Below are 11852 nucleotides of genomic sequence, written 5' to 3'. Positions count from 1 at the left end.
ACTGTAACAGAGAGAGCTCTTAGACATAGCCTGTAAGGAGATACTACTCCTTTATTTTCGTAGAGGGAAAAGAAATCACATGGTAACCTAAAATATTTAATACTACAGATACGAATGCCAAAGTTGCAATATAATGTCAACTGCAGTATTCAGACTTCAGCACAAACAGATTAGTAATTTAGTATGGATTAACGTTTTAGAACTTCTTTAAGAACAAATGCAAAGTTTGGGTGGTTTTTTTTTAACAACTAACAACTACATTACTTAGTCTAAACTTTCTGAGTAGTTGCCACAGTGTGGTTTTGGGTAGCAATTTTTTTAAAGATAGATAGGAAACTTTCCTCCCGCAAAAGAAGTTTCATTTATGTGCAAAACATAAAAAAAAAGATATTACAGAACTTTTCTGGACAACTATAACCTCCTTTGACAGTTTCTTTATCCAAAGCACAGATGTTTGCCACTTAACCATGAATGTTGGCTGACCTGCCCAAATCTCAATGAAAAACAGTTGTAACAGGAAGGTTTCTCTGCAAATGGTTATGCAAACGGGAATTTTCATTTCATGTTCATGCTGAAGTACGCCCTCTGTAATGCATTCGAAAAGACTAGGTTTTGGATTTTTTTGTGTTTTTTTTTTAAGGCTCAGAACTACATGTACTGAAATCACAGATAAATGCTTACTATACTGATGAAGGTATAGATTAAATCCAAAACAGTATTAACAACTAATCAAGATGTAGATTAGTCTCTCAGATTTCAAATTACATTGCAAAAAACCCCTAGGAAACTGCTATTTAGCTCTGTTTCTTTTCATTAAGTGCAGTGGGTAACATATTCTATCTACTGTTCTCCTTACATGCATATACAATGTAATATAATCTTGGGGACAAAAAGAGTAGGGAAGGAATAGACTGAAGTCTGAAGAGTAGTTCTGCTGCTCGGAAGGGCAGGGAGAGAGCATGTAAGGCTGAAAGCAAGCTATGGTAGCAGCTGACCAGATGGTGAATGCTCATCACAGAGAGATATCTAAGCCCACACAACGTGCAATTTATCCGTCCCCCTCATAACACGGTCATCTTTGCCAATGATGGACTTGGGAGTAGCGTGGATTCCTCTCTGCTAGACCATGAAAACTAGCATGTCCTGGTCCCTTGAAGAGTTACGTGCAGAATTCCAGTTTACCTTTCAATAGTGACATTATAGCTGTTACAGCTGCAACAAAGGGCTGGAAAGCAACTGAAGCCAACTGCCACCAAAATCAGTTTGCTGCTTCCTTGGGACAATGCAATCTTTTTAGGGAGTGATGTGACAAAGCGATTGGAGATCTCCTCACTCTTTTATTGTACAGGAATTTGCTTTATGGGTGGGGCTGAATCTTTTTTTAGAAGAGACAGGATTTGGTATTTTCCTACAGCAAAAAAAACCACACCAGTTGCTGAAAGCTCCCAGACTCCTGATAATCTCTGTACCTTCTAAATGGAGATAAATCCCAAAAGAGCTTAAGGACAAGAAAAAGGCCTGTTACTGACCCAATTGTGTCTTTTTGTTTGGCTATGCACGCACACAAATGCATACAAACATAATTAAGGGGCAGCCAAAAGTTCTAGTGAATCCCTTTTAAGATAGTACACACAAAATGGCCATGGTAACCTCCCTGTATCTTGATTTCTTTCTATGACTGAGATCAGAGTTGTTTGACGTGTCTTGCGAAAATTATCCAAGGTCTGACCACTTTTTCAACGCCTCTTGAAGGCTATAACATTACTTTTAACTTCCACAACTTCACCAACATACATTTTGATGGCATTAGACACTACGTATTTACTAAACATTGAAAGGACATTACAAATACAAAACCTAAAGTACTGAGATTTAAAAGCCTATTGTAAAATGAATCCATGATAACTGGATCTTAATATATTAATAATTTTTATCCTATTAACAGTGTTGCATCAGTTTTCCAGCACAGAATGGCATTATCCTACCCAGAATTAAACAGGACTACTGTAACCTTTTTAAAACTCTTGACTATGTCAAGTTTATGATAGAAAGTCAATGCTTTAACACCACAAGTGTATTACAAGGAAAAATGCTATCAATTTATTTCTGAATTTTGATAATTAAAGCCACTATTTATGTATCCTGCAGGAAAAATACATTAACCGCAAAACTATACGGCCTGAGTGCTCTATTGTGTTATTTATAAGGATAGGTCTTTGAAAATTCAGTACAATTGCTTTATTTCATCATTACAGAAGTCACTTCTTTGTAACTGAAAATGAATGCCAGACAAGAACTATTGTTACAGCATCTGAGAAGAATGTAACTAGATTGCGAGCTAAATTGTGAGCTCCCAGTTGTCAAGTTGTTATGCTTATAGTAAAGTCTTCATGAGCAATTTTCACTTTTCTTAAAAAGTAAATGGCCAGATAATGCAACTGAGTACGAAGTTACTGTGTCACTGCAGATATACATAGTTTGACTGCAATATGGCTCGTCTATGTGTATGCAGGTGTTGGTTAACCATGTACAAAGACCATTTAAAAAATTTTTGTCCTAGAGAAAATTCAAATTTGAGCAAAATATTCTGGGTCATGGCTGAAGAAAATCTTTGTGGTTTACACAGCACACGCATATATTACACCTGGTTCTAAACAAGGTACTGTCCTGTCCTCCTTTCAGTAATTGTTACTGTTCATTATAAACTATGCTGTTTTGGGGAATCAGAACATGATTTAGAAATAGGATTTGTAAAGAAAACTGTTTCAATTTCTAGAAGTCCAGTTCCTTTTAATTCCCATCTCAGAGAGAAGAACTGGGAAGGAAACCAAGTAGCTTTCTCTTTCTAGGTGGGAAAAGACAAGAAATAGGTGGAGCAAATAAGTCAGAGACTATACTCCTTACAATGTGTGGGATTTTCCTCATGATCTTGCATTCCTATACATGACTTCTGATGGACAAAGTACAACATATTTACTGCTTAAGTAAAACATGGGAAGGGATCTTAAATGACATTCCCTCAGATGTCAACCTAATGATCTGCTTCTTGGCAAATTCTGGTGTACTATCCTTACATCAGTTCCCAGTTGTTCCAGCCCAGTAGTACATTAATCTTCTCTCTCTACTGGACACTAGTGGCTTGTATAAAGCGAGTTCATACTTTGAACACACATTTCTCTCTCTGGTACTTTTCTGTCACCTTTCTGGGAATATTCAGAGCCTTGTGACCAAACGAACATGAATAATCGTGAATTTTCTCTCTTAAAAAAAATCACAAGTAATGCTGAAGTCGTATGTCAGAGGCTGCAATACTTTCGTTGCTGGCACAGGCCAAGTTTGCTCTTCATAATTTAAAATGCAATAAGGTAAAAAAAAAGGCATGAGAAGTTCGCAGTGCAAATATTCTTTGGTTTACTCATTAAAACAAAAGGACACAGCAAACAGCAAAACACTGGCAATTAAATAAACAGCAAATTCTTTATATGCTTCCTAACAAAAAGTCTTTATGTGTTTGAAATGTATTAACTTCATGCTTTTAAGTACATTACAGTGTCTAGAAAGTCACATTTTTTTATCCCCAAAGGCAAGGCAAGTAGAAGATGAGGGAGAAAAAGAATGATGAAAGGTAGGAGGGAAGAAAAGAAGAAAAAAAAATTATTCAAGATTCCATTTTTCCATTAGTTAAATAGTATATAACACAACAATAAAACTAATTTCTGTTTCTAGTTCCACTGTACAGAAAGCAAATTGGTTTGGAATTTATTTTCAGGTGATCAAGCTTTCTGAATTCACATCATCATATACATCAGCCTAGTGTATAAAATATACTGACTCACACCTTTTCAAAAAGAATTGTGACCTATTAGCAGGAGTCTAAATATCTTAAGGAATTGCACAGATAAGTCACTGTGTTTTACCTTATCATAGGCAGAGTTAAAATTAGGTACCGCAGGTGGTTTCTAGGGAATACCCTTCCCCAGTTAGGCTATTATATTGTAGCTTATTCCTCAAATAATCCCCATATATTCAAAGGAAGCAAGCATCTGTGCGAGTCTATAAGGATCTATACTTGGTAGCCTTGCAGACAGAAAGTTTTCAGCATTGAGCTGGAGATGAAAAAGCCTGTTAAGACTCTGCGTGACAGAATCACTGATACTATTTAAAATCGAATGCCTCATAAGGGCAACACTAGGAAGCTGTGATCCGTGCAGAGAGCATAAAGGACTATAAATGAATCAAATATATATACTTTACAAATCAGTCAAAGAAATTATAGAAGGTACCATCACCATGATAGTCTGTTACCAACATTACTGGACTCTGATAGTTTAGAAATAATTCTGTAAATCTATGAAAGATGTGGATTGTCTGACAGTCTATTTTTTTGTTTTGTATATCTGTCTTGCACGACTCTTATTCTACTTGGACTGTTCTGTCTTATTGTCTTTATCCAGCTGTTTCCTTAGGCAAAGCCCAGTAAAAAAAGTCATGTGCAGTCTTTCTTCCAGATGGACAGTGAATAGCAACAGATACCTCATAATAAGGAATCAATTTAATAAAGGTATTTTGGAAATATTTGCCATAATGTAAAAAATAAACCTTTTTGCATGCTCCCTTATTCCTTCATAAATCAACAGTGTTCCATCTACAAATAATGCATAGGAAGTCAACTTTAATACATGTACTTATATGTTCCCCTCATCTAGCATTTTGTTGACACCATCACAAAGTTTCTGCAAATGGAGTTTATAAGGTCCAAAGGGATTGTACAAGGCAGCCAAAAATTCACAATCAGAGAAGTGATCAAACACGTTGTTGACACGTCCATGTGACTTTGCAGTTAGGTGACGCTGAATGATTTCATGAAGTAGCTCTCTACAATCATTTAACAGTTTGGACAAAAAATTCCTGTCAAAGGTATAATCCACCTGATGGAAACTGACCACGGTCTTGGCCAGCTGATGAACCTTCTTCTTGAATTTCTCCATCAACGCTATTTCATCCTGGTTAAACTGGTTGTTCCTGTAGAGAATTGCCAATTTGAGGACTATTTTAATGAGGTTTTTGATGATTTTCTCTGCTTCCTTTTTATTTTGTGTGTATTCCTTTGTCACTCTGTAGAGCTCATCTAAAACATCACTGCTTGTGTCATCGATCAAAGTAGTTGCTATTGATTTGGACACCATTTTTCCAAGGATCTTCTTCTGGGCCTGAATGGCCAGACTTTTGGAGTTGAAGACATCTGTGGCCACTGGGGGAGAAAAAAAAAAGCATGCAGTCAATACTTAGTAACAGACGTACTGTGGACAGTTGAGGAATATTTTCATGTCTATCCATTCATATTAGTATTCCTAACTGCTGCAAAAATAATGCAAACTTATGTATGTAGTCAACATCTTTTCAGTCCCTAAAACTCTGTTGTCTTCAGGTTTACAGTCTTTTAGACTGTTTTACTTCTGAGAAAACAAAAAATGAGATAGAACTTGCTCAAAAATGGTTTTAAACCTCTGTCTATATATAGAGGTTTATATATGGGGATTTTCAAGTTGAGGCAGTAAACCTGCACTATTTGATCAGATGAGTCATAAGTCTGACCTGATTCTCATATTCATAATGAAATCTGAAACCATGACTAACCCAATGTCGTGACAATTACCACTGCTACTCAATTAGAGAGAGTAATTCAGTGAATTGATTATTGTAAAACTCTTTCCTGCTTAGCATTTTACATGGTCAGTGAATTCAGATCCCACACATCTATTATATTTTAATAGATATATTTTATACATGTATACATATACATATACACATACATATATATATGAAAATAAAATATATATATATATAAAAAAATAAAATAGAAACACAAAAATCCTTGGTCAGCAAACAATACTGACTGTACTGTTACCAAACCAATACTGAGATGCTTTGGATGCAATCTGAAGCAGCTAGTTTTCAGAGGGGAAACAAGTGTAGATTAACACTTCTATGTCCTATACTTAATGCAGAAATAGCCAAAACTGAAAAGTCTATGGATCGCCATAACACGTGCTACCATAACCTCATAAGAAATCCCTCTGTGACCAATACAGTAGATCCTAGAGCAGATTTCCACCTCCAAAACTATGCTTACTTGCACCAATATACCCAATGACTGGTTTGTAATTCCTTCAAATACTTAAAAGGCCCCAAATGTTCTTTCAGAACCTTGTTTTGTGAAATGTTACTGCTCGTGTTCTGCTGCATGTGACAACTGTTTACACCACGTTCCCTTTGCAGCGCCTTCTCCACCAAGGCAGATGTGAATTCGTACTTCCAGGTTGAAGGGTCTGGGAGACGGCAGCCTTTACGCTGCAGCTTCCCTGGAGTCTCAGACAGGCTGAAGGAAAGGTTCATCTGTTTACATTTACTTCACATATGGAAGGTGCAAACACAGGGCCTGGAAACATTTTTTATTTTTTTCTTTTAATGAAAACATAAACTCTGCAGATGCCAAACAGCAAGTCCCTGAGTCTGGAAAAGGTTTCGTCTTAACCGTTTGTATTTGGGCAGCTGGGTGTGTTCAGATGCAGGGTGCCTCTGGGGTTCCTGCAAATAGAAGGAACTTGTCCTTCAGGACACGTGAGACACAAATCTATATTTTTTCTTCAACAGTCTGTCGAAGAAAACAGTTTTTCTTCAACCCTTGAGAAACTTAGTAACAAGCTCCTTTTTTTGTCATCGCAGAAACTTTCAAGCAGGTTTGTTTCAAGAGACTTTCAGTGCATACCTGTATTTCGTTTTGAAGCATGAAGTGTTTGAGCGCATTTTTTAAAATCTCTACTACATGAGGACACTCAAAAACCAAAGAACCCATTGTTAACTATCTTGGGCAAAGCATTCACGATCACAAGACAGACACGTTTCTCAACCACAGGAAGACGTTAAAGATGCTAAGTAGTCAATCTGAACTGAAAGTATTTGATTCACTTTTTGTGTTTTTAAATATAGAACTGCAACTGTTACTATTCAAATAAAACTAATCAAAGTATGTCAAAGGGTGGTCAAATGCGAGAACTCAAAGCCAATGCTTTACACAGACCTACAGATGAACGATAGCTTTTTTTCCTCCAAAACAGGAATATTGATTGTTCTTTCATAACTTTTACTTCTTAAAGACTTCCCATTTACTAACTGCTCATGATGCCTTCTGTCTGACACTCCACAAAGATATACAGATGTTCGTACTAATAGCAGTTGTTGTTTCAAAGTGTCTTCCATAAATTTGCAGAGAATCTGCCCCCCCTCCCCCCTATATATATGTATTTTAAAATGTTCTTTCCAGGATGCTGTAGGTATTCTTATAAAATGCCAACTATATCGCACAGAATGCTTGCTTCCAGCAAGTCACACACAAACTCAGGTATGGCTCTAACAATTTACACATAATAACCTGCAAAGTATCAATTTCAAGAAAGTGAAAACATGGCAGTTTCCTAAAAATTTTACAGTTTTTCAACAAAATCCCCCTTACATTACATCACTGAACATTTGACAAAGTGGAGCTCAACGTGTGATTACCATATACTAAGCAAAGAGGTATTAAGCTCTTAATGGCATTTCTCTAAAAACTGTGTAAGTTTTGGGACTACCCATCACGGCCTATTTTCTATCTGCTCTGCAGTACACTAGAAGTCAGCTTCATTTTCCCTGTGTTATTACATGGGTTCTAATTTTATTGCTGAATACATAAATATCATACTTCAGTATTTCAGTCAACCCAAAAAAGGAACTTGCAAATTGTTCGTATTTTATAACCAGAATTTTCCCTTATTGCCACTGATGGCAGAAAGACCTAGAATGTGTATCACAGTCAATTGCTTAAGCAGTAAGATTATAGAGCTCTTTTGGACCAAACTTATATACTTCCTTAAAAAAATAGTAAAATTATTACTTACTTGTTCATCAAACGGAATTGCAATTGTTAATGCCGACAGCAGAAAGAGAAGCAAAATACCCAAGGTGAAGAACCGTCCTGTGGCTTATTTATTCCGCTAAACCCAGCACACACGCTATCATGCGCTTTGAAACGCTGTCAGAAGCTATCACAGAGTGAACGGGGGGTTTTCCCCCTCACCGTAACGGCAGCTCTTCTCAGCTACCTTTCTCTCCGACCTGCAGCGCTTCATTTTGCTTTGGCACCTCAGAATGCAAAAATACATCGCGGCGGTTTCACTTCCTCGAAAAGCGAGCCGAAAGGAAATTGCACTGCTGAGCAAGCACAGCAACGCCAATGGCCGTTACTGCTAACTGACAACTGGAACAATTAGCAGAAAAGGGAGGGAGAAGAAAGGTCCTGTGACTCGAAAGGGCAAGGGGACGTGTCAAGAAGAGGTTAAAACATTAACCTGCTCCCTGCAGATACTTGTGTGTATGGGAGACGCCTGGTTCACGGGTCACAGGCTGCTGGTGAGGGGCGGCCGCCAGCTGCTCCTGTCACCAGCCCCCCCTTCCCAATGCGAGGGCAGCCCAGCATCCCCCTTCAGACCTCTGACTACAATCTCAGACGCGAGCACCTGAAAATAAGCCTGTAAATCCACATTTAGACAACTGCTTAGGGCAGCCTCACTCGCTTAGGGTTGACTGTAGGTAGTCACCTTTTAAGAGTGACTACAGTAGCTGGCCAGGATGTATAAATCTCTGACCACACCTATTGTATTGACAGGTCCCATCCTTGCACATACAACTGAAATAGTGCCACTTCTCTGGTGGCCTACAGCACACCCAGAATTTGGGCAGGGAATCTCACTGATTTTAAGCATCTCACAGATAGTTTTTCCTCATGATTACTCTTTATAGCTCCTGGTTTTGTTCCTGTGCAGTTTTACACTTCACTTCTTAAAAGCGTATCATCAAAAAATACCCCTTTGAAATCAATGGATGCCATTTTCTGTACAATCTACACAAATAAACATGATTATGTTCCAGTAGAGCCGTCCCTCCGCAGGGGAGAGCAGACCAAGGGGAAAGACTCTCAGTGGAAATCCTGCCTCCGCTACTTCAAAATTCATATGGTCTTAGGGATAACTCCAGCATCTGCAGAGTCTTCTAATTTATGATTTAGAGGAGCACACAAGTTGATAGAGACTGCCTCCTGTGAAAGTTGGAAGCTTATTAATTATGAAACTTCTGGATTTCAGCAACCAAGTCTGTTTGTTTAACAATAGTATTTTGTTTGTTAAAGTCAATAAATACTGGACCTGTAGCATTCTGGATCGGTTTTCCCCAAAATATTTTACCTTACACATGTTTTCCTTAAAACTGTGGTGGAAGTATATGAGAATTTAGAATTGTGGGTTAATAAGCTCTCAGAAGACTGGTATAAAAGTACAAGAAGGCTACTACTTACGGCTGTGATGCTGACTTTTCCCTGACATGGAAGCAAGTACACCTCCCTCCACACTGTGGCAAATGCCTATTACCAAATACCGTGTTTCTCAACTCCATTTAAACTAAATTAAAAAAAAAAAAAGTAATTGGAAAAAAAAAAAAAGTTGAATCAGATGATTTCACTGCCTTGAATCAAGGCAGGATGTTTTTTCCACAAGGTAACAGCCGACGGTAGATTCAACATCACTTGCCGTTGAGTGCATTCAATCTCATGTACATCGACAATACCTGAGTCACGGAGTATTTTTAATCTTGTTGTAATAAAGAAGGACAAAAAAAAAAAAGCACCCAGTAAAAACTTCCAGTGAACCGTGTTAAATTCCATGGGCAAGTCAGGAGGTGAGCTTTCTGACATGACCTGCATTTCTAGTGTACGTACTTGCTATGTTGATACAACAGTCCCGGCGGAAGAGAGAATGTGACTGTGAAGCCATTAGTAACAACGGCTGCTGCCTGAGATCCTGTTCTCATTTTAGTGATTGGCATACCACGCACTGCACCAGTACCTGGTGAGCGCAAGGTCCAAAAATGACAGGTTTTCTTTTTTAGGCAAGGCACAAAGGACATTTACACGGGATTAGGAGGAAAGAGACAGCACCGACCGAGCACTTTAGGCAGCATTTAAAAGACTGTGTCACATAGCTTTGGCAAATGTGGCAACCGATTTCCTGCCGGGCATCCTGTGTGGACGAGTGCGTTTGCCCCTCTACAGACCGCGGGTGAGAGCTGCAGCAAAAAGCCCGCGCGCGCCGTACTGAGCGCACGTTCAGCCAGGCTCCCGCAGAGGGACAGCATCCTTTCCCTGGAGGGAGGCAACTTGAAATCAAGCGGGATTGACAGGGCTACGCTCCCCCTGGCTGTATGTGACCATGAGTCATGCACCTCCAAAATCATGAGATCGCCTAGATATCCAGGGATAAAAAAAAAATTACTGAATTTTTACATTTTCTCGTGCCTTCTGCTTTCTGGGTCTTTGCAGGGCTACCCTTGTTTTCAGGAATGATAAAGGCCAGAAGCATTAGAAAAATAAATACACTGAGGCATATAAATATATGACTTCATGCATAAATACATGACTTCAGTAAGGTAAAGCTCTGATGGCGATAAACTGCAAGAGTTAGCATCAGTGAACCAACGAGTCCTGCAGTACAGAACAGTCAGAAATAGAGTCATAAACCTGTTACCAGGGCTGTAACAATTTTCACAAGGTACTTATTCCATGACGATAAGATTAAAAAATGAGTGGTAGGACACAGACTATGAATTCTTCACATATGAATAAGGTAAGCTGATTTTTCTAGCTGCCACCATGATTTACAGCTTCTTCTTAATAACCACCTGAGTGAGTCATGGTTTCAAAGAACTTTTTTTGGTGTGCGTTTTTTTTTCTTTTTAAAACAGAAGAGTCAGTGTTGTGATTCTTATCTAAGTATTTCAAAGCTTCCTGGGTGAAAGGTGTGTTAAATTTAAACTTTTAAAAAGCACAGATAAAGTCCTTGCAACGCTGAAATCATTCCAAAAACACAGCAGTCCCCAGACGGCCACTTCAGCATTTTGGCCCGTCTGCACGTTTGCGTCTCTTCACTTGCTGGCTTTTCAAAAGCTGATGAAAACTGAAGCTCGTACCAGACATGCAAGACCAGACAGCGCTCTGACAGCTTTCGCTCTTCAACCTCAGACACTGGGACTGCAACTTCTAAGCTGGCTGATGGCAGGGGTGAGAAGAAACCAGGGCAGCCACAGAGTTTATGGAAGAAAGGACTGTAACAGGGCAGATAGCTTGGGCAAGCACCATCAGGCAGTGGAAAACCCAGAGGGCAAACGACTAAGTGCAGAAGGAGGGGAAAAAAAAAAAAAAAAAACACACCAAAAAAACAAGGGCCCTATACAGTACTTATTTCTTCCACATACATCTCTACTTTTATGATTCAGGTACACAAGGTCCTTATTCAAAGAGCAAATATTTTATTTGGCACTTTGTTTTTGAAAAGGGAGATTTATATATGAATATCAATTTTAACTAGAAAACAGTTTAAACAGAATTTTTCAACGCATACAAAGCATTCGTTCATAAAGGTAAGTAACCTTTGCCTACAGTTCTCTTAATAGGTACAGTAAATTGTACTAAATTCTCACTCACCATAATCTTTACTTACTGAGCATATTATGAGAACGTTAATTAGTCGAGCAATGTGTACTAATTTTAACAGTCACACTGGAAGGCCTTCAAAAGAAAAAATACCCAATCTGAAGCCAAGCCTAATGCATGGCAAATACTGCGTGAACAGGTTTACTGGATTTGGAAGTCAGCTCTGAGGCTGCAAGTCACTCTGAAGCAAGAGTTAATCAAACAATTTTGGAAAAGAAATCTAGCTAATCAAGCATTTTTTTAAATATGCACTATGTCTAACCTGCATACTCAT

At 38.5% G+C, this 11852-nt stretch overlaps 1 protein-coding gene across 6 annotated transcripts in view; it reads right to left on the bottom strand.

The window, feature by feature from the left end:
• Positions 1 to 3387: 3387 nt before the first annotated feature.
• Positions 3388 to 11852, bottom strand: part of TNFAIP8 (TNF alpha induced protein 8) — a 64841-nt gene continuing 56376 nt past the window's right edge. For 5 of the 6 annotated variants that reach the window (XM_054185946.1, XM_054185947.1, XM_054185949.1 and 2 more), the window contains one exon: positions 3388 to 5251. In XM_054185946.1, coding sequence (XP_054041921.1) covers positions 4686 to 5251 — 566 coding nt within the window. In that variant the 3' untranslated portion in view covers positions 3388 to 4685. Of the gene's footprint in view, positions 5252 to 7937; positions 8209 to 11852 lie in introns of those variants that run through there. The other variant, XM_054185944.1, reaches the window with a different exon arrangement.

The sequence above is a fragment of the Rissa tridactyla genome, chromosome Z (assembly GCF_028500815.1).
Source record: "Rissa tridactyla isolate bRisTri1 chromosome Z, bRisTri1.patW.cur.20221130, whole genome shotgun sequence".
Classification (NCBI taxonomy): domain Eukaryota; kingdom Metazoa; phylum Chordata; class Aves; order Charadriiformes; family Laridae; genus Rissa; species Rissa tridactyla.
This window is presented reverse-complemented; position numbering and strand designations above follow the sequence as displayed.